Source organism: Corella eumyota, chromosome 2 (genome assembly GCF_963082875.1).
Source record: "Corella eumyota chromosome 2, kaCorEumy4.1, whole genome shotgun sequence".
In the NCBI taxonomy this organism is placed as follows: Eukaryota; Metazoa; Chordata; class Ascidiacea; order Phlebobranchia; family Corellidae; genus Corella; species Corella eumyota.
The window spans coordinates 10,545,982-10,571,824 of record NC_137491.1 but is presented as its reverse complement, the minus strand read 5'-3'; the positions used below and the strand labels follow the sequence as shown (position 1 = coordinate 10,571,824).

The 25,843-nt window shown below is 28.4% G+C and overlaps 3 protein-coding genes across 4 annotated transcripts; 2 read left to right on the top strand and 1 right to left on the bottom strand.

Moving 5' to 3' along the window:
• Positions 1-199: 199 nt before the first annotated feature.
• Positions 200-8,916, top strand: LOC145742373 (uncharacterized). The gene is made up of 27 exons (XM_082560154.1): positions 200-245; positions 387-526; positions 1,414-1,512; positions 1,605-1,685; positions 1,841-1,937; positions 2,110-2,242; positions 2,491-2,678; positions 2,866-2,999; positions 3,060-3,131; positions 3,236-3,355; positions 3,470-3,677; positions 3,795-3,844; positions 3,923-3,978; positions 4,040-4,131; positions 4,215-4,288; positions 4,430-4,536; positions 4,645-4,719; positions 5,463-5,528; positions 5,652-5,809; positions 5,929-6,108; positions 6,340-6,423; positions 6,542-6,707; positions 6,971-7,103; positions 7,502-7,606; positions 7,865-7,949; positions 8,106-8,200; positions 8,456-8,916. Exons 1-27 carry the CDS (start codon positions 200-202, stop codon positions 8,513-8,515), a joined length of 2,904 nt encoding a protein of 967 aa, XP_082416280.1. The 3' UTR covers positions 8,516-8,916.
• LOC145744057 (poly(rC)-binding protein 3-like) lies at positions 8,530-12,856 on the bottom strand. Of its 2 annotated transcripts, XR_014281046.1 has the most exons (9): positions 12,694-12,856; positions 12,309-12,461; positions 12,011-12,139; positions 11,788-11,916; positions 11,506-11,622; positions 11,119-11,346; positions 10,737-10,939; positions 10,488-10,595; positions 9,135-9,275 (listed from the first exon to the last, which is right to left on the bottom strand). XR_014281046.1 is itself a non-coding variant. In XM_082562152.1 (8 exons), the coding sequence occupies exons 1-8, from the start codon at positions 12,772-12,774 to the stop codon at positions 8,846-8,848; spliced, it is 1,470 nt and encodes a 489-aa protein (XP_082418278.1). In that variant the 5' UTR covers positions 12,775-12,856; the 3' UTR covers positions 8,530-8,845. The 2 variants fall into 2 exon arrangements, 1 of the variants encoding a protein (XP_082418278.1); XM_082562152.1 differs by lacking the exon at positions 10,488-10,595 and having other exon boundaries at positions 8,530-9,275.
• A 1,465-nt stretch (positions 12,857-14,321) lies between these two features.
• On the top strand, positions 14,322-25,244 carry LOC145742075 (complement receptor type 2-like). The gene is made up of 28 exons (XM_082559826.1): positions 14,322-14,446; positions 14,929-15,075; positions 15,172-15,348; positions 15,433-15,531; positions 15,637-15,813; positions 16,005-16,088; positions 16,232-16,408; positions 16,600-16,713; positions 16,876-17,029; positions 17,156-17,304; positions 17,414-17,521; positions 17,610-17,834; positions 17,984-18,169; positions 18,485-18,670; positions 18,889-19,077; positions 19,520-19,714; positions 20,117-20,308; positions 20,607-20,722; positions 20,841-20,985; positions 21,139-21,330; positions 21,626-21,741; positions 21,861-22,005; positions 22,153-22,344; positions 22,718-22,903; positions 23,217-23,417; positions 23,604-23,792; positions 23,986-24,189; positions 24,851-25,244. The coding sequence occupies exons 1-28, from the start codon at positions 14,392-14,394 to the stop codon at positions 25,033-25,035; spliced, it is 4,485 nt and encodes a 1,494-aa protein (XP_082415952.1). The 5' UTR covers positions 14,322-14,391; the 3' UTR covers positions 25,036-25,244.
• Positions 25,245-25,843: the final 599 nt, after the last annotated feature.

The window sequence follows — 25,843 nt, the reverse complement described above, 5'->3', positions numbered from 1 at the left end:
ACTTGAATTTTAAACTGGCGCTTATCAATTTTACAGCCCAGCGCGTTGTAGTTTTCTATAAAACTGCTGTTTAAAAATTGTTTATTCGTTAATAAAAGTTTTAGAAAGGTTTAAGTTTTAATTTATTTTTGTTTTATAATATAAAGACATCTAAATAAAAGAGCTTACTGTAGGTAAATACTTTTTTAATTGGAACAATATGACATTTTTATTCAAAATCTGCAGTGCTATCATTTGGATAACAGGTAAGAAGTTTAATTTAGGCTAAAAGGTGTTTCAAGTTAAAAATTAAAAATTTAATAATATACCAATTAACTTAAATAAATATGTAAAAACAAAAACAGTAGCATTTTATTAAAAACTTTTTTTATTTTGTATTATTAAAGTTAAAAGCACCCACAGCGAAGATTTTGACAAAATTAAACATACAATTCCACCCCTACATCCTCAAAAGTTATTCGTAACTCCTGGACAAAATTTTACATATCAATGTAGTAAAGAAGTTAACAGTTCAGGATATACCTCGGTTTAAATTTACTATATTAAGGGTCGAATGCAGAAAGTGCGATTAACTTTAATCCGCGATTAAAGCGAGGATTAATTTTTGATCGGTATGCAGAAACCGCGATTAATAAAGTCGATCAACTGCGACGGATTAAATATCGAATTTAATCGCCGAAATTTAATCCGCCGAATTCGGCGGATTAAAGTAAGAATTAGGTTGTCTTTTACGACTTGAACATAGCCTAACTAGTAAATTATATTGAAATAACATTTATCACGGTGATGTTAACATTTTTTTTGTTTAATATTTCAGTTAGGTCCTATCTTGAATACCTTAGTTAGGAGTTTTGGCAATTTACTTTTTTTTTAACCCGTTATTGTTTAAGCATTCTAATAACAATGTTTTGTCACCCTTGGAAAATTTTTTTTCTCTTTTTTTTGTTTATTTGCGGGTTCATGTTTCAATTTTTGTTGGTTTGTCGTCAAATTTAGTTTCTGGAAATAAATTTAGTTATTAGGCAAGCCCGCCGTTTCGCTTGAACAATCTCATTGTTTACGTCATTTTGTTTGTTCGTCACAAGCGCGTCATAAAGAAATTACATAAATATTTGGATTGTTGATATTTTTAATCCAGGATTAAAGTTAATCGCCGGATTAGTTAATCCGGCGATTAAAAATGTTTCTGCATACCGATTAAAGTTAATCCTGACTTTCGTTAATCGGGGGATTAGCTAATCCTGGATTAGCGTTAATCGACGATTAAGTTAATCGTACTTTCTGCATTCGACCCTAAGTATATTAAATATACCAAACCTTAATTTAAAAAAAGAAATTTCAGGGTTTTGTTGTTTATTTATTTGTGATAATGCAACGCTTAAATTTAATGTTTTATTTTGCAATTTTTTCAAGCATTTGGAGTGGCTTTTTAATAACGAAGAAATAACTATTACTCAATCTTACCAAGTTAAGAATATCACGGATAGCGGAAAATTTCACCAGAACGCATCGGTAGTAGAAAAACGATTTTGCAAAATTTTTAATAATTTTTTAATTAACTTATTAAAATAAAACATTTTAACATTCAACACTTTCTGATGAAGGTTACTTGTTCATTGTCGATTGCCAAACAAGGACATTTATCTGGAATAAATTGCTTATCGCTAACTGGAAAATGGCTTAAGGTATTTTTGCAAATCAACAAGTCGTACAGTGGGTAAAAGAGTATGGGTCGTACAATGGGGTAAAGATTATGTGTCGTACAGTGGGGTAAAGATCAGGAGTTCAACAAATTTTAACCTGCCTCATTTGGGTAATCTTTGGTATAATTTTTTTGCAGCAAACTCTACGGCGGCCGTTTTTGTTACCAAAAACAGTTTATTTTCAGTCATTTTGTTTTTCGAATTACACATCTACCTCGTTACTAAATATTGGATGTAAGGAATGGATTTTAATTTTATTGACATTAATATAAACTTTTGTTTAAATATTTTTGTTACGTTAATTTTTTTTTAAATATTACATGATTAATTTTCATATCTGTAGAACGTTTATTTTATTGCATTTTATTTTACATCAATGCATTAAAACATTTTAATTAAAACCTAGATTCGCCATCGAAGGTAACAAACCTAAGTTGCGTTTTGGAAGAGATCGCCATACTTCGCTGCAGATGGAAAAATCCACCAACTCAAATCGATGACACTGAAAATTTATTAAATTATAGAGTGGCCGAAAAAAGGTGAATGTAACATTATTTTATAAGTTTAATTGTAGCAATACTCATAGCTTTTTTTAATGCTTTTAAAAACAATTGCAAAGGTAAACCAGATAAACGTGTTATTCAACTGGTTGACATTTTATCACGTACTCTATCGTATTGCTGTGGCAAAATAGAGGAGTAGTGTTTTAATTTAAAAAAGACAAATTTTATACACCAAACACTACATAAAAAGCATCCAAAAAATTAAATCATTAATTTTTAATTAGTAAAACAAAAGAATACAAAGGCTGTAGTGTTCCTGCAAATGAAAACACAAATTGCACAATCTATTCACCCGACTACAACAAAAAATTCTTTGTGTCTCCCTCCTATTTTATGTACAAAATAACAGTTTCTGTTGAGACTAAAAACAAATTTGGAATAAGTTCTACATCTATATCTAAGGACATGTTTTGTAAGTTAGTTAAATTTTAAACAAGATTTATAGCAGTGTTTATGTTATGTACTCGCTCTACCTCAGGAAATCTAACCAGCGAGTTTTATGCTAACTTTTTACAATCTAAACCATTACAGCCCTTAATTAAATTTAAAGTTTAATAGATTACGACATTTTGTAAATTCTTGTACGCGTGTTTATTTAGTGCAACCAAAACCGCCAGAGAAAATTGTTGTAAAGAGTTTGCGCGGCTTCGACAACCGCCGAGTTAGCCTCGACGTTACGTTTAACTTTCATAAAAACGACGTCGCATCTTATGCAGAACGACTAGAATATATGGTAGGTTAGGTAAATTCATTCAAAGTTATTTATTGTAAAACTTCTATTTAATTCATTTAGATTCAAGTTGCATACCCCGATTTGCCTGTAGAAGATGTTCAAATAAATCTAAACCAACTTAAAGAGTTTAAGGTTTTTGTCAAAATTTATCTTTCTACAGATACTTTTATAAATACGACACCAGAAGCACAAGTTTTACCTTTCTATTTAAAAATATTTTATTATTTTTAATTTAGGAAACTGAGTATTGGTCTTCATGGAATAATTACGATGAATTAAAGTTAGTAAACCAACAAGAAGGTTCATATTTAAGTGGGCGGTGGAATTCGTTTTACAAAAATCAAACTTTCAATCCGGTTTGCTCTAAAATCTTCCTTACTTGAAGATAAAATTAAGATTTATATAAATATACAATTAAATAATATTCTTGGTCTTAAAATTTAACATCCGCGATGACGCTGCGTTTTTAGAGCAAAACCCACACCTTAAATATCGCAAACGTTAAATCGAATACGACTGTGGTTGTACGAGGCAGAGTAAGGGAACTATGTTACTGGAAGGGCAATAGCGTGGGGCCATGGGGACTCTTTACGAACGGAAATGTGATATCAACTTTGGCAGTTTTGCCTGAAACACCAGATGTGTTTGTTTTGTGGGCAAGCCAGAACAAACAAAAAGGTAGGGTTTGGTAAATCCGGGGTCTTTAAAGGTTAAAGTATGTGTGTTTAAAAGTATACACGCGGCAATAAATTTTTTGCTTACGTAATTGATAATATTTATATATGTTTTTTTTAGATTCAACCGTTATAGCTAAAAACAACAATTTTCTTATTTTATGGAGATATGTAAGCGTGTTGTTAATTAAGTTTTTGAATTTTATTAAGTTTTTTTGAATTTTGAATTGTTAAGTTTTTGAATTGCAGGACAGTGATCCGAAACGATCAATTCTAAATTACACGGTGTCCACAAATTGTGTTAGGTAACAGTAATGCGAGTTTTTTTAAACTCTGTGTAAAACTAAACTTATTTTAAAAATTTAGAAACGACATTTCTGGGAAAATGGTTACATCATTAGTTAAAGTAAAAAACGTTGTTGGGCATTCTTTATCGAAGAGTATCGAATACACTGAAGGTATGCAAATCTAAATGTTCCAATAAGTAATCAACACAATTCAATCACAAATTTTATTTAATCTTTGTTTTTGTTTTAACAAGGTATATCCAAACTTGAAAACATTAGTGTATTGGTAACGTCGCCAACCACTTTTACAGTTTACTACGACATTTTGGTAAAAAAACATGTTTTACATATTAATTTAAGCTAATTAACCCTAGCGTAATAACATTTGTTTTATATATTTAAATGTAGTATAATTTGTAAGTTGTGCTTTGGTAAATAATGCTTCTTCTAAATCTTCTTTAAATTTCAGACGAACGTATCCGAAATTATTGTATTTTTCTGGCCTATTTCAGACACAACATCAAACGTGAAACAAGCTGTAGATAATTTTCAAAAAACAAGTCAGCCCAAAAATGGGTAAAGTTATCGTTTCTCATTACAAAGGTTAAAGTGGTATGCAAAAACACAGTTTTGCTGCGTCATTTAGTTTGTATAATTTGTAATTTTTTTGAATATTTGTTAAAGGGTGTTGAATTTCGCTCAAAATCTTAGAGGTGGAAAATTTCAGACAAACTGCCCGAAAAATCGTAAAATTAGCAAGTAAGTTTAAAAAAACCACAACTATTCTACTTTCAGCTTTTACTAATTAAAAAAGAAATGTTTTGTGAAAGATGAAGTGCGTTTTACACAACTCAAACCACAACTATTTTATTTTAATTTTTTACTAATTAAAGAAAAGTGTTTTGTGCAAGATAAAGTGCGTTTGGTGGTTTTTTAAAAGCAAGAGAAATTTAACTTTTAAACAGGTTTTAATGTGTGGTGAAATGAATGGTGCGTTAAAACGTTAGGCTGTAATGCCTTGTTTAAGACTTATTTTTTATTAAATATTATTTTTTAGAAATATTTATTTTATTTAATCTGTAAAAATTTGTAAATTTTTTTTAAGCAAAATTTATTTTAGGTTTTATTTAAATTTTTACTTTTCGATTTGTAATTACTTCTTGGTAACTACAACCACTCCAAAACCAAATACCATAACAAATATTTTAAAAATGTTTTATTTTCGTGGGAAAGCGGTTTAATGTCTGTACAAAAAAACTAATGCTAGTAGAAAAAAAATTAAAGGTCCAAACTTAAATAACACAAAAACACCGGTAGTACGTTTCAGGCTTAAACCAAATCAATATTATATAATATTTTTTGTTCCTATTTACTTTTACCAATGTAGTGTTTAAAAAACATACAAAAATGGATAGATAATCATTAACCGTATACTTAAACAACCTTTTTGCTAAGCGTAGTGTTTACAAACATAAGCTGAATTTTTTTTGGGGGTTTTGCAGGTTTGTAAACAAAGAAACTTACGGAGAAAAAACAAATATTAACATTTTGAAATCAAGATTTAACAGGTTAGTATGAAAAAATATTCCAAAAGGGGAGTCGTATTTACCAATATGTTCGTTGTTTTTAAATAATACCATTTTGTGTATTATATTTACTTCAATAATATTTTTTGTTTGAAAAAATTCTAGTACGCATTGCAAATATCCAGGAAAAAAACACTGCAAAAACGAACTCTTTTTTAATTTTCAACCGTTCGTTTACTATAAATTTGCCGTAAGTACTGCGCTGGGCGAAACCCAGAGTCGAGTTCAAGAGCTAGCTGGTGCATTCATCTTTAAAAGAAAAGGTAATCTCATACAAATTACACAAGACATTTTATTAATAAATCCATGTGCATTAGTTTTTCTTGACTTGTATAATAGCTTAACCACGGGTAATATATTTCTAATTTTAATTATTGTTTAGTTTCGATAGCACCAACGCGTATTAATGCAACTCTTATCGCACCCAACTCCCACATCAACGTAAGTTGGTATAACATCGACCTACAAATTCAACACGGCGCCATACTTTTTTATCGAATATATGTTACTGTCGGTAAAGAATGCGACGGTAGACAATCATTTAAGAAAGACTTATGCTCAGGTGAATACAAATATATTCATTAGGGACTTGCAAAGCAATTTTGATCCTACTAAAAATCATTAAACATAAAATGTGTAAGTTTACAATCCCTTATTTTATTGCCTATAAGAGGAAATAAATATAAATGTAAATTAAATAGATTAACTGTATTTAATAATTACAATTAACCACATGTTACAATTAATATAAAATAGTCTATTAAGAGAATTTTAATAGTCTTTTTTTAATTAGAAAAATGTCAACACACAGTTCGAAATCTTACTAAGTTTTGTCCTGCTTGGTATCGAAATAACTCAAATTGGGTATCAGATGACGGTACTTAGAAAACTTTTATTTTTGGCTAACTTTTTAAACCTTTCAAGGTATAGGCTTTTAAATAGGCCGACACAACACCTAACTAAATGTCAATAAAATAGGGTTAATATGAATTTAGATGTGAAAAGTTCTTTGGCAGAAAACGCTAGGATATATTCTACGCTTGTATCAACTTTAATACAAGGAAATATGTATTACATAACAATATCAGCATTTAACCGCGAGGGCGAGAGCTCGTGTTCTAAACCAGTAACCATTTTGGTTCCATTTGTTTCGGCAAAAAGGTATGCATTTGATTCAAACTTTTATTACTTCTTACACAACGAACTATAGGGAAGGATCTGACTGGTTGCTGACAGCCCATATCTAAAGCTTGTCTGTTGTTAGCAGCAAAGTCGGAATTTAACCGAACTTTTTACTTTAAAATAAACCTCGCCGAAGACAAAGCATTATCGCAGTCTTTTTTTTTAATTGTTGTAGTCTGTTTTTTTAACAAATATCCTTGTTTCTAAAATTACGATTATGCTAAACTTTTATAAACTTGCAGCCAAATCTGGTTAGAAGTTTTTATCGGATCAAGTGTGGCAGTATTAGTGATCTTATCCTTTATTCTTTTTAAAATATATTGGCCTAGAATGGTAAAAAGGATCCCTAAACCAATTTTATACGATTTGGCATGGGTAACTAAACACAAACTAACTTTACTAACATAAATACTAAGTTTTTAGGCTTATTGTTTTTGTTGCATTGTGGATAGAAAGCATTCTATCTTTTTTTAACCTAAAATGTTGGCTGGTCGACTACATGCATTTTGAACTAAATTCTGTATAGCTAAGGCTATAAATGGAATGCTAGTTATACTCTATAGTCTGTATGCTGTAACTTTATATTGTTACTTTCAAATTGACAAATTAACTAAAACTTTTATAACATAACATTTTACAAAATTTACTAACTATAAGATATGTAAAATACCTCCTTTTTTATATTGATACACAGTTGTTATTTTCAGTTTTCAAAAAAAAAACTAAAACTTGGAACTGTTTTCTATCCTAATATATATTTATTGTGTTAACAGAAGGACGGATCCAAACTAAATTACGATAACAACACCAATGCTGAACAAGTTACGCCGTTTGTGCCTTTGCCAAAAAAGGAAAATTCTGAAGAATCGGCTAAACTTGTAAGTTGTTAAATCGGGTTTAATATTTTGTATGAATCCCACGTTGTTAAAGTTTTGTCTGTACAACAAGTCAACAAACATACATTAGACAAATGATTTTTTTTAATTTACAACGTTAATAGGCCTACAACCAAAACCTACTTAATGTTTACCCGCAGACTGACTTTCTAAAAACCCGGGTGTTAACTTGTAGTATGTGAAGTTGTTTGCAGTTTTAACATGATCAGTTACCAATTTTTTGTTTTAATGGTTTAATAGACATTTTCAGTTAAGAATACGGAACCTAAAACTGTGCAAACGCTTTCACAAGAAGACTCGCCATTAGAGCTCCGTAGTTCAAAAAGTATAACGTTACTAGTTTTGGTTAAACTTTTTCTCCAAAAAATAGTCAGGCACAAAATTAAAAAATTATTCAAAACCATAATTTGTTTCTAATAAATAGCAAGTGTTCTTTAAAATTACCAATAAAAAACAAGTGATCTTTTAAAACTGTGTTCAGCCAAGCATGCATGTGCAAGGGAAGAAGTAGTTTACATAAGCCTACCAGAAGCTATGCACGTCAGCATCACTCTGTTCGACAAACACCCCACTCAAGTAAACAAATTTAGTTTAGACCTGTTTCAATAATTATTTAACTTTTAGTTAAAAAAATGGTGTGAATGGTACAGGGGTTAGCTAAATTTTATTAAGTTTAAGGCCAAGTAGTAAAATATTTGCAAATCATAAAAAATCCACTTTTTTCTTCTCACTGTCAAAACCCTAACCTAAGACTACCTAATAACCTAAAGGTTTGCAAACAACTGAAAATTATTGTATTGGTAAATTTACAACCTTCTCTTTAAATTACAGATTGAAACAAACGCTGAAAACAAAAGCATATCATCGTACACAACTTTACAGGGACAGTAACTCAGTTTGCAACAATTAAACCACTTGCGACCTGTTGATGCCAAGAACTCTATACAACACTTTTGTAAGGTCTACACAATCTAACACACAAAACAATTTGATTTAACCTTCCTCGGCGGGTTGTACTGTTGTTTAACCCCAAAAACAAACAACCTTTATATAGTGTTATTTTAATTTTCTGTGCGTTGCTAATAAACATGCCATACGCTATAGCATATTACCACAATCAATTTAATCACAATAAGCAAAGCTGCCTTAATTCGACTCAACAACTGTAATTATAAGCATTTTGTTAAAAGTACACACGCGTATAGTTTAAAAAAATTGGACCTAATAGGGTTGAAATTTTTCTCTTTTGTGTTTGCGTTTGTCCTTCCCGTTTGGTGACGTTTCGCTACTCATATCAATGTCGGCAGAAAAATCAACGTCGACGTTGCGGCCTCCGCGAGAATGACCTGCCCGGTTACGATTCGGCTTATAATTACCACGTGGTTTGGACGACATAAATGATCGCCTCGCGTTAGCTAACGCTGAACCAAAATAGGCTAGGCTATTCGGTCCGTTGTTGGGCCTATTAAACATGTTTCCACGAAAGCCAGGAAAGTCGGTAGGCGGCCTTCCCAAAATGCTTCCGGTTCGACCAGACCCAAGCATAGAAACATGAATAGAACCAGGTGGGGTCCGGTTATGCATAAACGGACCAGGATCGTGCGGTGGTCCTCCACCATTGCCACTACCCTGATTTTCGAACAACTGGACGCTAAAAAATTAAACCAAATTATTATTAGGTTCGCGAAAAATAAATTCCACACTTTTATATTTTAATAAAATATTATATTAAAGTTAAGTTGGATTGTTAAAAAATAGGGAACCGGCGTCTTGGGTTAAAGGTAGAACGAGCTCTAATATTTTAGGACAAGAAGGTTTATTATAAGAGAGTAATACAATTGCATTTAGGTGTTTAATGCAAGTGTAAATATTAGTTTTGGAGTTCATATAAAACTTATTTTTGTAAAACAAATTAGGGTTTTTAATCGCCTTCCTGAAAATGTTGGTTAAAAAAAAAGGGTTTTTAATCGCCTTCCTGAAAATGTTGGTAAAAAAACAAAAACAGGAAGTAGGTATGTATTTTTAAACTGCAAGGAAGTAATATTGAATAATTGGGTGAAATACAAAAAAATAGGCTGAAAACAAGAAAAAGTTTTTTTTCGAACAGGAAATTTGCTAATCCAACATTTAAAAGGTGTCTTTAATAGGGGTTCATAGGTTTTTCAAAAGTTTATACCACAAATATTACATTATAGTATATAAATAAATTACTGCTAAAATTTCACTAGTTTTTTTGAGCATTTTTGGTAAAATGGGTGCAAATATGGGATATTACTATAAAGACATTAATCCTGGAAAAATTTAATTGTTTTATAAAAGCTTGTTGGTCGAAATAGGTGAAACAGATTAAAGGTTAATGGGTTCTTCAAACATCTGCAAATTGAAAATGAGGGGTCTGGGGGCTAGGTTTTGCCATAATTAGCAACTACATTAAAAGGTTGTTTGGCAATCACTCTAATTTGTTGGTTTAGATTGGGTTCCGCTATCATCTAGGAAGTGGTAAAAAAATGTCTGAAGGCTGGGATTTGCAATCATAGAAAGATTGGTGAAAGGTTACTAGGTTTTGCAATTACTTTAATTTGTTGGTATCAAATAGGTTCTGCTACTATTAACAAATTGATAAAAAAAGGTGTTCAAAAGCTGGGATTTGCAATCATGGGAGTATTGGTTCAAAGAAACTTGGTTTTGAAATTATTAGCAAAGTTGTAGGTTTAGAATTGGTTCTGCAATACCTTGCAAATTGGTTGAAAGGAATAAGATTTTGCAATCATAAGCAAATTAATTGGTTTAGGATGGGTATCCACTTAGTTCTAGAAAGATATTATTTATGTAAGTTTAATGACTAGCAAACCATCTCAAATACCCAAAATTCTTTCTTCACTTTATTGCTTCACCAAATAAAGTTCAAAGATGGTTTAAGAGTAAAGAATTTTACATCAAAACTGACAACAATATTCTATTCCACAAAATCCTGTAGGAAAGCAGAAATCGTCCAAAAAATTAAAAGTACAAACAAAAAAAATAGTCATGTCCAAGTAATTGGACTTCATGCAATAACTTATATAATAATTAGCAACATATGTAACACATATTTTTAATAGGACCTAGTTACCTTAAATTAATCAGATATTGAGCTAAACTTATTTCCTCAGGACTTCCAGAAATCACAATTTTTCGAGTAATTTGACTTTCTAAACCCCCCTCTGTTTTAGGCTCATGACTTGGGTCACCTTGGTCAATTTTAATTTGGGCCCCGGATATTGTACGAATTTCATTAATTCTTTGACCCCTTACCCCAATTATGCAACCCACCACCTAGAATAAAATAATTTATTTGTAAAAAAACTTTCTATTTTGCATAAAAATGCATCACAGTTTGAAGTGTTTATTTAAGTTATTTTGAATAGAATACTTAAAATAAAAAAAGATATACTTATATATTTTTTAAATTGTTGAATTAAATTTTCTAAATAAAGTTAAAACTATTAACTTACATCATTACCAACAGTGACTTCCTGTGTGTTTGCATTTACTAAATGGATCGGAAAATTTTGTCTCTTCTTTGCCTCTGGAATTTTAACTGTCGACGAAATACTGGGCAGTAATTCTAAATCATCATCTTCTGAAAAGTCATGAGACATGTCACGTCTGTTTTGCAGTCTTATGTTAGAAGGTGGTTGGTGATTGGTATGCTGTATAGCTGCTTGGTGAAGTTTTGTGATCTATTTTTAATCAAATATTTTTTAAATCATAAATTATTATACCTAAAAAAATAAAAGTCACCATCAACTACTTTTATACAGACTGCAAAAATACCCATTTTTAACTAAAGACTATTGTTTTTAAAATGTTATATTGTTAAATAGAGGTTTTTAACTAACATCAGGTTTAGGGACAGCAAACTGGCCTTGTAATACATAGGCTTGTCCTTGATGAAATATTACTTGGGCATTTCCTCCCTGTGGTTTGTATGGAACTGTAGCAGTTTTAGCAGGAAACTGGAATAGTTAAATAGGTTTTAAGCAAGAGGTTTAAAATTACAAATTAAAACAAAATACAAAAAAACATGTTGTCTATATTAGGTTTGGGTTAAATAACAACAGCTCTTATTATTAATGCAGGTGTATTTAACAAAAAAAAAATATATATACAGACCAGATTACCTTTGTCATTACTTCAATAAGAGTGTCAATACAATGAATAATTGTAGTTGGAGCTCCACTTAAAGTAACTGTTCTTTCTGAAGAGTTTGGGAGCAATTCAGATTGCACTTGGATGGCGCAACCAGTTGACTGATATTTAAATAACATAATATATTTTTGCTACATAAATGCCACACTGATTAGTTTTTAAATCATTAAGCCTAAAAAAAACAATAAACTTTACATCACGAATTTCTTTTATTTTGACACCACCTTTTCCAATGATTGACCCACATTGACTTGCTGGAACTATAAGTCGAATTGTAACTGGTACTTTGTTGGTTGCTCGGCTTAATAATCCAGCATTGACATCCTTAATTAATTTTAAATAACATATTTACCTAAAAAATAAGCTTAATAGTCATTTTAAGGCTTACAAAAGATGGCACGAAAATCATGAACTGTTTAATTATAAATACTTGTAAAGACTTGATCTAAAAATAATGTATGCTTATCTTTATTATGCAACTAAACAAACTTACATCATGCATTTTTTCAGAAATAAGTTTTACAGCTTTGTTTATTTGTGCTTGGTCACCAGTTACAGTTACAATTCTTTCTGGTGAGGATTGGGCAGTTGAAATAGTTATTCTAGCACCACTTTGCTCACGAAATGAGGCAATATTAGCACCACCCTGAACAGTAAATTGTAAGGTTTTATTAAAAAATTTTCTGATGTTTAACATACTCTATTTACTTTCTTTATATTTAAAGAGTTTGATCATATAGCAACATAGAGTTGCAAAACAATACAATGTTTTTTTACTAAAATGCTAGGTTATTAAATATCGTTTAAAAATAGAGTAGTATTTGAGCATTCATAAAACATTTTAGAATATTATTTAAAAAAGGAAACTTTTTACAAACCTTTCCAATAATTCCGCCTATTTCCTTTCCTACCATCAACATGCGAATCGTAATAATCACTTCTGCGTCGATAGTATTCATATTTAACAAAATACAACAGCTCTTTATACTTAATAAAACTGATTTTTTGAAGTAAGTTCTTAAAAAATTTGTTAATATTAAGATGATATCTACCTATTACTATGTTAAAGTTGTGGTCGATTTGTGACACGACCACGTTTTTTAATAATTAAGCAAAAATTAGAGTACTTTAGTTTTCTTTCTGGATTTACTTAGTTCACATATAACTTTTATTTACTACACGAGGTTAAACTTAAAAAGAAACTTACTTCGAATTTAAACTGACTTTTGACTGCCCTACCTTTAAATTAAAAAAGAGACCCAATTAAATAAGTATGGCCTCTTTTTTAGTTAAATTTTTATAACTTATTAACATACAGAAATAGTGTTAATTGCACAAAATTAAGGCCTAGACAAACCAAACAAATTCGCACAATAAAGTTGCCACCTGACAGACGTAAGGCAATAAGCTAATCAGTTGCACGTTTGTCCAAAATTTCGTTGCCTTTTACTTGTTTTTTTTTCACGTATTATGGAATAGTTTATGCAACCATAACAATATTTCTATATATTTTGTGGCCACATCGTGCAAACCTACCTAAAAAAATGTTACATAATTTGAAAATTTTTAACAACCAAATTTAATAAAAAAAATATTTTTAGATATGGAGTGATTTTGAAGCTAAGGTCATTTGGTTATTCATGAGTTTATATAGACTAGAGTATATATGTTTTAAGAAACCGTAATGGTAATAAAAAATTTAGCTAGGATTATAAAGTAAAACAGTTTAATCGGATAACGTAGACTAGAAAAGTAATACCAATCTTTAATCCGTATTTCTGTTGTAGGTATTAACAAATTTTAGATAAAACTAAATTTGGGATGATTGCGCATACAGTTAAAAAATCACGACTTTTAAGATACGTACGTAACAAATGGTCGAGAGGAAATGCTTTCTTTAATAAACATTGTTAATTTTATACTTAATGTGTAAAAGCAAAAAATTAAATTATTTTTTTATTAGATCGTTACTTTACCCCGGCTTGTCTAAATTGCCTTTAAATAACTTGCATAACTTTGGTCGTTGAACGTTCGTCCAACCCGTTTAGCTTTTTTTGTTTTGATTTTCGGTCTTAGGTGCGTACCTAAAAAAATGATGTAGCCCTTTTAAATATTTACTCCGTAAGATATTTCCAGTTTAAAACTTCTGTCGTTTCATTAAAAAAACTTTCAAAATAGATCCATGTAAAAATTAAAACGAATTGTTTTTTGTGGCCATCCTATTTATTTTAAGTAATTTTAGTAATATCAAAACCTGAATGTCAAGACTGTAGGTTGTTGTTTAATATGTTTTGTTAAAGAAATGCACCTTTCTAAGTTATAGAGTTATAATAGCCTTATATTCGCGTAAAATGGTGCTCATAGTTCATTGCGTGACGGGAAATCTTGTTTAAAAAAAACAAAAATAAAAATTTCAATTTCAAGAATATTGTGAATCGAAACCGGACATAATTCAACAGTTCATGCAAGCTACGCTTTTAAAAACAATTTTTTATTGTGTAAAATTTGTTGGCGAGAAGTTGCGGCAGGTTTAGATGTAGATTCACATTTAAATTAATTGCAGATAATATTCTACAATGCATTTGCATGACTATCTCATATTTGGATTAATTGCCATCGTTTTTTATAAAGGTAAGCGTAACTAATTAATCATAGTTAAGTAAATACAAAATTGATAGTTAACCCATTTCCCGACTGCTAAACGAATTGATTTTATGATAAAACTGCGCGACAAGGTTCTACATAGAGCATTAAGGCCCGTTCACACAACGTAATGTAAGATTTCGCAACCATTTAAAATGAACACAGTTGTTCACACGTACGAAAAAGTAACGTAAGATTTCGTAAAGTTCTGTAGCTAAAGCGAAATTAACGCAAGATTGCGTAAGCGGTATCTTTTTATTAGATATTTTTTATTAAAATTTTTTTAAAAATCCCTAGAACTCGTAAAGTTACGTAACGCAACGCAGCGAAACGCAAGGTTACCTTGTCGTGTGAACAGGCCTTAAGCTTTTGCACTAATCGCGAAAAATTTGATCAAAAATTTTTTATACATCGATTTCATTAATACGTAATTTTATTTACTTTAATAATAAATTATTTAAAAATCTTAGAATGCAATGCAGTCTGCAAACTCAAGCCTAGGTTCGTAGAACCAGGGCGGGTGTGTAGAAAGCCTTGCAGTAGTAATGCGGAATGTGGTGGAAGGCTGAAAAGATGCAAATGTGATGGATACTGCGGAAAATCATGTTTCAACCCCAGTAATTTTTTTTATTAGTCGCTTATTTATTTCAATAATTGGTAAATAGATGAATCCCCTTAAGAAATCACTGTTTAATTTAAAATAAATCATTTAGATGCTCTGTGCAATAAACTTCCAGAAATAGCAAACGGGAAAATAACATATGTGGATGAACGAAAATGGAAAAGTTTGGCATATTATACATGCAATATTGGCTTTATATTGACTAATGGAACAACTCGAAAATGTCAAAGTGATAAAAATTGGACTGGAATAGAGGGTGAATGCACAGGTATGTTAAAACTTTTAAATATCATAAAATAAGAGAATTTAAATAGTTTTAAGTCTTTAAAATTGACCTGGCATTTACTTTAAGCTGCTTGTCCTCGACTATCAAAAATAGGGGATGCACTTCCTGGAAAAATACAGAATGGATATCCTCCAGGAGATACAGTAAATTTTGTTTGCGGCTATGGTAATATTTATTATCACTCTGTTGAATTAGTATTTTGAATAATTAAAAAAAAATTTAAAATTAAAAAAAAATCATGTATATATATATAATTTTTGTTTTCAACAGGATATAAAATGATTGGAGAACTTGTGATAACTTGTCTAGATACATTGCAGTGGTCCGATCCAAGTGATGTTGAATGTGTAAAAGTAAACTGTGGTCCCCCAAATCCACCTACACATGGATCTGTTAATGGCAATAGTTTTTTATTTGGTGATAGAGTAAATTTCTCATGTGATTATGGCAAGTTATTTTTCATTTAATACAGTTAACTAGCTAGTTGATAAAATGCAATACTAAGTAAGCCAGGTCTTTTTAATTTTGTTTTATTACAATATCTTCTGTTCATGCTAATTTTATGTAGATATGTATAAGTGGTGTAAATATATTAACTTATTATTTTTGTTATAAAATTCAATGCATGTTAAATAAAGGTTACAATCTACAAATTGATGGTAGAAACAGTTGGAGATGTACTAGTAAAGGAATTTGGGAAGGAAATCCTCCAACATGCCGCAGTAACTATATTTAAAGATTTTAAAATAATTTGTGGGTCTAAATATATGATTCTTATAATGGGTAAGATGGTTACCTTTTAAAATTATAGGATCATTTTCCATGATTTTTTAATTGTTTTTAAGTATGTAAAACTATTTGCTAGAAATCCAATGCAGGGCACCGGAAACCCTTGAGTTTGGTTCTGTAGATGATAGGGGTGTTGTATATGAGTTTGATAATCAAATATCATATTCTTGTAATAGAGGATATAAATTGGTTGGCAATCAACGAGGTTTATGTAATGTCAATGGTGACTGGGGAGATACACCTAAATGTATAAGTAAGTACTGTATTAATTTTTTGCAGTGTTTAAATATTTAAAAGTTTAATATTCCTATTGATTAAAAGCTGTAAATAAATGTTTTAATTTAGCTTGTATAAATAAATGTTGGTTTGTGATATTAATCTTGTTAAAAAAATATTTTTCATTCACAACATTTAATTTTTATTTAATACTAATTAATATTGTAGTTGACATTACTTGTAATTTTGAATCCTCCTCACAACGCCTGTGTGGTTATGATAACATTGGGCAGCGCAACTGGGAACGACAATTTGCGAATGAAAACCATCAAGGAATGCCAGGTAACATAAATAAATTATTTATATAACTTGGTATTTTAAGTCAAATAAATTACATGTATACAATATGTCAGTCTGTAACTTTTTAGGAAGTAACAATATTATATTGTGAAAATTGAGCAAAAACTAAGTGTTTACCTTAAAATTTGTTGATCAATTTTTTAGGATATGTTGCCAGTGCTGCAGTATACAGATATCCATCACAACAGTATGCTATAATTAAATCACCATCATTTACACCTCAGCAAACAAAATGTTTACAGTTTTATTATTATATAAAGCAATCAGGTGAACTGATTGCTGAAGTTGGAGGTGAAAGGTATATATATTTGTCAAGATTATTATAATGTATTATGTAACATGCTGTTTCTACATGTTCTATAAATCAAATTCTGATTTGCATATCAATACTTAACAATTTATTAAGATTCTTATATTTAAACAGATGGCCAAATCCAAGTAATGATAAAAATTACAAATGGTATAGTGCTGAAATTACAATTCCACAATCTTCCTCTCAAACATCAATCAAATTCAATGTCACTCGGGGAACATTTAAACTGGATGATGTTGTTGTGTTAGAACATGAATGTGGTAAGCTAAACAATATTATTTAATATTCTGCCACCGTTTTTATGTTTTTATTACTTGATTATTTAATAAATGATATTATTTTGTTCTAACTACAATTAATTTTTTGCAGAAAATCAATGTAATTCAAATCCGTGTTTACATGGCACTTGTATGGATCGTATCAACGGTTTTACTTGCATTTGTCCAATTGATTACATGGGAAAAACATGCAATATAGGTTTGAATTTATTTAATTATACATTTCAAGAAAAAAAAATGTTTTTTTTTAAATAAGAATAAAATTAACAAAAATTGTAATTTTTTAGATTTAAAATGTTCTGCTTATCCACAATCAATCACAAATGGAATTCTTGGTAATGTTGAATATTCAAACAAATTTTACGAAATTCCATTACGTGGTACTGAGCTTGAATATATTTGTAACAATTATCACAAGTTGCAAGGATATACATATATTAAACGCAGAGAAACTGTGATGTGTCAATCTGATTCTACATGGTCCCATAATCCATCTGATATTCAATGTGAACGTAAGTTGTTTAAATAACTTAAATGACATAAACATGCTAAGTAAAAAGTACAAACAGTTTTTTAGCTATTTTGAATAATAAATGTTTTATAAGTTATTATTATTGCATTTTTTTATAAAATTGTATTCTCTTTAAATAATTTGGTTAAGGTATAACATGTGGTGGACTAAGATCACTTCAACATGGAACAACTGACCCCGTTTTTATTGAGAAAACATTTAATGTTTATCAAGCTATCCAATTTCAATGTGATGAAAATTATAGATTAGTCGGGCATTCCATTTCAACTTGTTTAAATACTGGACATTGGAATAACATCCAACCTACATGTGAACGTAAGTTAATTTTTGCTATAAATCTTTTATGGATAGAATAGTTTGAGCACAAATGATTTAAAAACATAAGAACTATTATACCTTTTAATGGCTATTTTTTTGTACAGAAATTAATAACATAAAATATTTTCTTTAACTGCATTGTAGGCTGTAGTAAAGTAAAACTTGTGAAACAAAAGAGTTGTTGGTATTTTTACATGAATAAAATATGACTGCAAAAAACCTTGACAAGCACATAATATTTTATTATCAAATTGTAATATCCAATTATATTTTTCTGTTGTTAAATCATTTAATTTCTAGCATTTTTTTAAGGTATCACATGTTCTAGACTAACATCCCCTTACCATGGACGGACTATCCCATATTATATTTTCAACCTGGTTTTTGTTGGAAATTCTGTCGAATTTAGATGTAAAGAAAAATATAAATTAGTTGGGAATTCAATTTTAACTTGTTTAAATACTGGAAAATGGAATAATAACAAACCAACTTGCAGACGTAAGTTTATTCGTGACATAGTATGTTATGGTTTGAATATTTGTTACTTTGATTTCATATATAAGTTATATATTATCTTACTTATTACAAGAAGTTATTTCTATTAAAAACAAAATCAAGTATATAATTAGTACAAAACTCAGTTTTTAGTAAGTTATATATTTAATTTGACTCATCTAAAATGCAAATTAAAAACTATAGTTATAATTGATATTAAGGTAAAACTTGCCCAACATTAAACCACTTTTGGAATGGTATTTCAACTCCAAAATATAATTCATTAACTCAATTTAATGTTGGTCATACCATTAATTTTCAATGTCGGGATGGTTATTATTTAACTGGTCAGGCATCAATAGAGTGTTTAAATACTGAAGTGTGGAACTATAATCAACCACTGTGCAAAGGTAACTTTTAAATAAATAACATTACTAATCCAATGGCAACAAAACTTGTTTTAAATTTTTTATACAAAATTTTATCGAATATACAAAATTTTTATCCACGAGCTCATGGTGGTGTAGAAAGTTTGCTTCACTACTATGAGGTCATGGGTTCAATCCCCACTGCTCCATTGCTGCTTAAGTAAGGCACTATAAACAGTCTAAACTCCTGCTGAGCCAGCACTAATCGGCAGCATAATCACTGAGCAACTATAATCTCTATAATATCCCAAACTGCTAAATGCAACTCGAGACTGGGTCAAAGTAACTGATGTTACTCTATGTTAAGGTCGCGCATTCGACCTTTCCACATCAAAGATTAAGATATATACAAAAAAAATATGTATATTGTTAAAATCAATTAAATAAAAAGGTATTCTTTATAATATTGCTTTAAAATTTTTAGCAAAGTGCCCCTCATTAAGAATTATACACAATGGTGTAACATACCCAACTTATACTGCAACAACTACATTTAATATTGGAGTAATGGTTAATTTTACATGTAATGAAAGCTTTCAGTTGGGTGGAAGTAGAGCATCCTCAATAACTTGTTTAGATAATGGAAGTTGGTCTCCTCAGCAGCCAACATGTGAACAGCGTAAGAATTAATTACTTTTAACGCAAGTTGACAGTACCCTAATATAAAATTTAATTAAGGGGATGCTTTTTAAATTTTATTTAAAACTGTCACAACAACAAAATAACTTGATCAAAAAAAATTTCAAAGAAACACTTTTTAAAACAATTATATAACAAGAAATAGTGCATATTAGTGTTTATTAAAATCTCTACAAACTAATTTATATGCCAACACAAATTTAAAAGTGTATTTTTTCTTGTAGGCTGTTATATATAAATAAATTTTTTTATTTATTGAAAAAATGACTTAAAATTTGATTTTAGAATAATTTGATTTAAAATAACAATTGTGGAAAACAATCTTTTATTGTAAACTGTAGTATAACACTGTGTTTTTGTAATAGTTTAAATTATGTTAAAGGTGTCACATGTTCCAATATTGAATCTCTTTCTCATGGTTCAATAAATCCCACTGATTTTGCCACACGATCTTTTCAAATCAACGATGTCGCCAGATTTGATTGTAAAGCGAAATATAAATTAATTGGAGAAATACAAATAACTTGTTTAAATACAGGAGAATGGAGTCAACAACCACCAACTTGTGAAAAAAGTAAAATATTTTTATTTAAATTTGTTTAAAAATGAGCTTATGTTTGTTCTATTAAAACTTGTAACCATCATAAATACTCCAATAAATTAATATTTAACGCATGTGTAATTATTAGGCCGCCGAGTAACATATGATTTTGATAAAAATAAATAATTGTAAATTTATAAATATAATCCTTTAAATATTAATTCAATAAGATAACATAGGAAGCAAACATTTATAACGATGTAACAATTTTTTTTTATAAATTTTTTAATCACTTACAAAAATTTATATTCTATTAAAAATTTGTTTTTAGTTGTATTTTGCAAAATTTATCCACACTTGTTAAACTATAAGGTACGGGTTAGAAACAATTCATTAAAAACTTTGGAGGATGCTGATTTTTCAGTTGGACAAACTAAAGTTTTAAAAGTAGGTTATAAATTTAAAAGGGTTTTAGTTTATATTTTAAACTAATTTTTTTTTGATTTTATAATTTTAGGTTTATCAAGTTAATAAAAACCTAACAGAAACCTTTAAATATTTGCAGTGCGAAAGTTTATCTTTCCAGTTATATCGAAATAATAATAAAATTATTTCAAATAAATTTAAAATAAGATGTTTGGAAAACGGGACATGGGATGTTGATTATGCAGAAATTTATTGTGAAGAAAGGCAAACCGAAAATGAAATAGGTATGAACTATAAAAATTTAAATTTTTAAATTAACTCATTCAAAGCCTGTACTGAACTTTGTTATTTAAAAAATGTTAAATACTGTAAATGTGTTTTATTGTAAAATAGATTGTATTACCATATTTTTGTCATAGTTTAAAATTATATTAAAGGTGTCACATGTTCTAATATTGAACCTCTTTCTCATGGTTCAATAAATCCCACTAATTTTGCCACACGAGCTTTTCAAACCAATGATGTTGTCAGATTTGACTGTGAAGCGAAATATAAATTAACCGGAAAACCACAAATAACTTGTTTGAATACAGGAGAATGGAGTCAACAGCCACCAATTTGTGAAAAAAGTAAAATATATTGTAAAATTATTTAAATCACCCTTATTAATGTTGTTTAACTATCACTTTCCAATACCTATCTTAAATAATATATTAAATTAATTAGAAATGCAAGTATATTTCTTAGGATGCCAAACAACATACAATTTTGATAAAAATAATAGACTTTAATTTTATAAATATATTGTTAATGCTAATTAATAAATAAGTATCTATAAGTATCAACGATTTCATATAGTGTTACAGTTTCTTTTATTTTGTAATAACCTACTACTAACTTTATTTTATGAAAGTTTGTTTTTAGTTGTATTTTGCAAAATTTATCCACACTACTTGAACTATGAGGTACGTGTAAAAAACAATTTATTAGAAACTTTGGAGGATGCTGAGTTTTCAGTTGGACAAACTAAAGTTTTAAAAGTAGGTTATAAATTAAAAAAAAGGGTTTAGTTTATAGTTAAACTAATTTTTTGTAAATTTTATAATTTTAGGTTTATCAAGTTAATAAAATCTTAACACAAACTTTTGAATATTTGCAGTGCGGAAATTCATCTTTACAATTGTATCGAAATAATAATAAAGTTAATTTAAATAAATTTAAAATAACATGTTTGGAAAACCAGACATGGGATGTTGATTATTCAGAAATTTATTGTGAAGAAAGGCAAACTAAAAATGAACAAGGTACCATCTATATTAATTTGAACTTTTAATTTACCCATTCTAGGCCTGTACTTTGTTATTTAAAAAATGTTAAATACTGTAAATGTGTTTTATTGTAAAATGTATTGTATTACCATATTTTCGTCATAGTTTAAAATTATATTAAAGGTATCACATGTCCCAATATTGAATCTCTTTTTCATGGTTCAATAAATCCTACTAATTTTGCCACACGAGCTTTTCAAGCCAATGATGTCGTCAGATTTTATTGTGAAGCGAAATATAAATTAATTGGAGAACCAAAAATAACTTGTTTAAATACAGGAGAATGGAGTCAACAACCACCAACTTGTAAAAAAAGTAAAACATTAATATTAAAAATTTGTTAAAATGATCTTAACTTATTTTAACCAAAACTTTATGTAATGACCACTTATTAAAAAAACAAACATTTAGTTTTCTAACTATTTGCATTAATATAAGTTCTGAAATAATATTATTATCACTTATCATGAGTAACAATAAATTAAAAGGCTTTATTTATTATAAAAACAAGTCTTACCAAACATATATTAATATTTAAAGAAACTTTATTTTCAGTTAAACAAATTATAAATAAAAATATTGATTATACAAAAAAAATATTTATGTGATCTTTTTTTTAAATCTTTAATTTCTCATAGTACAAAATGCAGAAATAATGCATTTTATTTATTTAATTTTTCTGTGTTAGTTATCACATGTCCACCTCTAAATGATATTTCAAATGGAGAAGCAGACAAATCATATCTATCAGATAGAACATTTTATGTCAATGATAAAGTTAGTTTTTATTGCAATAAAAAGTACAAACTGTCTGGAGATTTTTCGATTAAATGTTTAAGTTCTGGAAATTGGAGTTCTCAACAACCAGAGTGTAGTAAGTGTTATAAATAAAAAAAAAACAGGCTTAATATAAAAGTTTTTTTCGTAATATTATACAAAATAATTAAAGTATTTATAAAAAATTAATAAAGTAACTTACCTTGAATTAGATTACATTTAAATTAAAAAATTAAATCAAAAATTAAATAAGAACTGATATGGTAAATCTGCGTCTAATAAAGATTATGCTGTACTTTACTTATTAAATTTATTAAATTGCATTAATAATAAATTGTAAGTGTTGAGAAATGCTTGTTTTGATAAAATCTTGTTAATTTTGCAACCTTTTAATGATAAAATTGATTTAGTTATGCGAAAAACATGTCCAACATTAAGCAATCTTTTACATGGTACAACATCTCCAACTTATAATAACGAAACCTTTTTTGATATTGAAGAAAGGGTTAATTTTACATGCAAAACTGATTTTAAACTGGGTGGAAGTAGAGCATCCTCAATAACTTGTTTAAACAATGGAACTTGGGATCTTGAACAGCCAACTTGTGAACGTAATTTTTTCTTAACCATATTCTTTAGCATTTGTTTATGTAAGGCCCATTTTTGATTTTTATGTTTTAATGATTTATATGAGGTCTTTTTTTATTGATTGGTCAATTAGTAATTTATTTATCATAATTATGTTATTTTAGTTTTTAAAATAGTTAATTTATGTAAAAGAGTTGTTTTATTCACAGTTGTAACATGTCCACGATTGACTATATTCCCTAATGGAACAACATATCCTATTTTAATATTAAGAAAAAAATATGTTGTTGGTAACCGTTTTAATTTTATTTGCAACCCTGAATTTACATTAATTGGAGATCCCTTAATAAAATGTTTAAGTTCTGGAATATGGAGTTCTCAACAACCAAAATGTCATCGTAAGACTTTTGCATTTTGTTTTTTTATTTAACAAGAACATTATTACATAAACATTTTATTATGATTTATGACAAAAAAAATATAAATGTTATATAGGCCACTACAAATTGATTTTTAAATTTAGACCCTATACCTGAACCAGTTTATTTTATATTTATTTTTTTAGAAAAAATATTTTTTTGTTTTTTTTAGAAAATTTAACAACATGTCCCCATTTGAGAATTATTTACAACGGTGTAACAAACCCAACTTATACTGCAACAACTACGTTTAATATTGGAGTAATGGTTAATTTTACATGTAATAAAAAGTTTCAGTTGGGTGGAAGTAGAGCATCCTCAATAACTTGTTTAGATAATGGAACTTGGGACCCTGAACAACCAACATGTGAACAGCGTAAGAATTATTTTCTTTTAAAGCAAGTTTAAAAAAACTAAGTTTATATAAAATCATTTATAATAATAAAGTATACTATACAAATCTAAGATAAAAAAGGTAATAAAAACAAAACCTTTTTGAAACAACTATTATACAAAAAACCAAGCTAAATGTTACTTGCTAGGTAATGTTATTAAATATTCAAATCAAGAAGTAAACCCAATAAATTGAAATAAAATGCAATTAACCTAATTGCCTTTTATAGAAGTGAGAATTTTTTAATGTGTAAAGCCTACTACTATCATTGTTATTGTTTTTGGTATTAAAAGTTTTAAATTTTTTTTGCTAGTACTTGATATTTTTATAAGAATATAATATTAAAGTTTTTAAAAATTATTTTATTTGTTATATTAATTCTTAGGCAATTTATGATTTTTTTCTTAAAACAAGGTTTAATATATCGTCAAAAAATTTGTTATGCTTTTCTTTAAGGTTTGGTTTTCAATAAATTTATCTTTTTTATTTTGTTGTTACATGGTTAAAGACGTTTTTAACAACTTGCTAAAAATTTAGTTACATTACAACGTTTATTTAATTTAACATTAAACTTTAAGATTTACTAGTAAAACAACAACGCGTTTTTTTACAAGCACTACAAATATACAAATTTAATGTTTAGGATTTTGCGGCAAACCTGTTCCAGATGATTTAACAAATTATTCTCCTAAAAAAGATATTTATAAGGTGGGAGATATTGTTGATTTTGGTTGTGGTTATGATCAATACGGTCGTCGGGCTCATAAAATAATGAGATGCCAGCGTAATTTTAAATGGCATACTAGTTGGTATACATGCAAAAGCTAAAAAATAAAGATAAAATTTTTTTTCTAAATTCTTCTGTAATCTCATTTTTGTAAATAAATTTGTAATATAAAAATGCTTACTAGTGTATAGCATAAAAGTTATCTGTTTAACCAGAAAATAAAAGTCAATTTTACTAAACATTATAAATCATTTTTTTTATTTTTTAACGATTTTTGTTGTCATTGTAATAAATAAAACATTTTATTCGATATTGTGTTTTGAACTTTTACTTCTGCTAAAAAAGGTTTTTGTTTGTTTTAAATTGTCTTGTTTGGTGGATATAAACTAAACATTGTTCTATTTCAACTTTTTGAAAATTTAACTAAAAGTGTGCAATTTAACTAAAAATGTGCATTAAATAGTTAAGGATAATATTATTTTATAAATTTTCACATGTAAATAACTAGAAAAACTATTATGACACGCTATTAAATTTAAATTAGCATTTTACATTTCAACTACAAAAAGTGAAGACATGTTTATGATTCATGGTTTTTAAACGTGAAAAATAAACACGGAAGATAGAGTAAAAAATGTTTAGTACAAAAATTAGTTTAACATAGATTAACAATAAATATAATATTTAAATTTAAACAAAAAAAGAATTTTTGATAATTTGTAGTTAACGGTCATTGGACAAACTTTTTTTTATTTCTGGTTTTCGCTAAATTTCTTATTACTTTTACGATTCTTTAAAATAATTAGATATTTTATCTATCTATATCATAAGAAGCATATATACTTTTTTATTTTAAACAGTTTTACGTATAAAAAAATAGATTGCTTTTACGATTCTTAAAAAGCATTT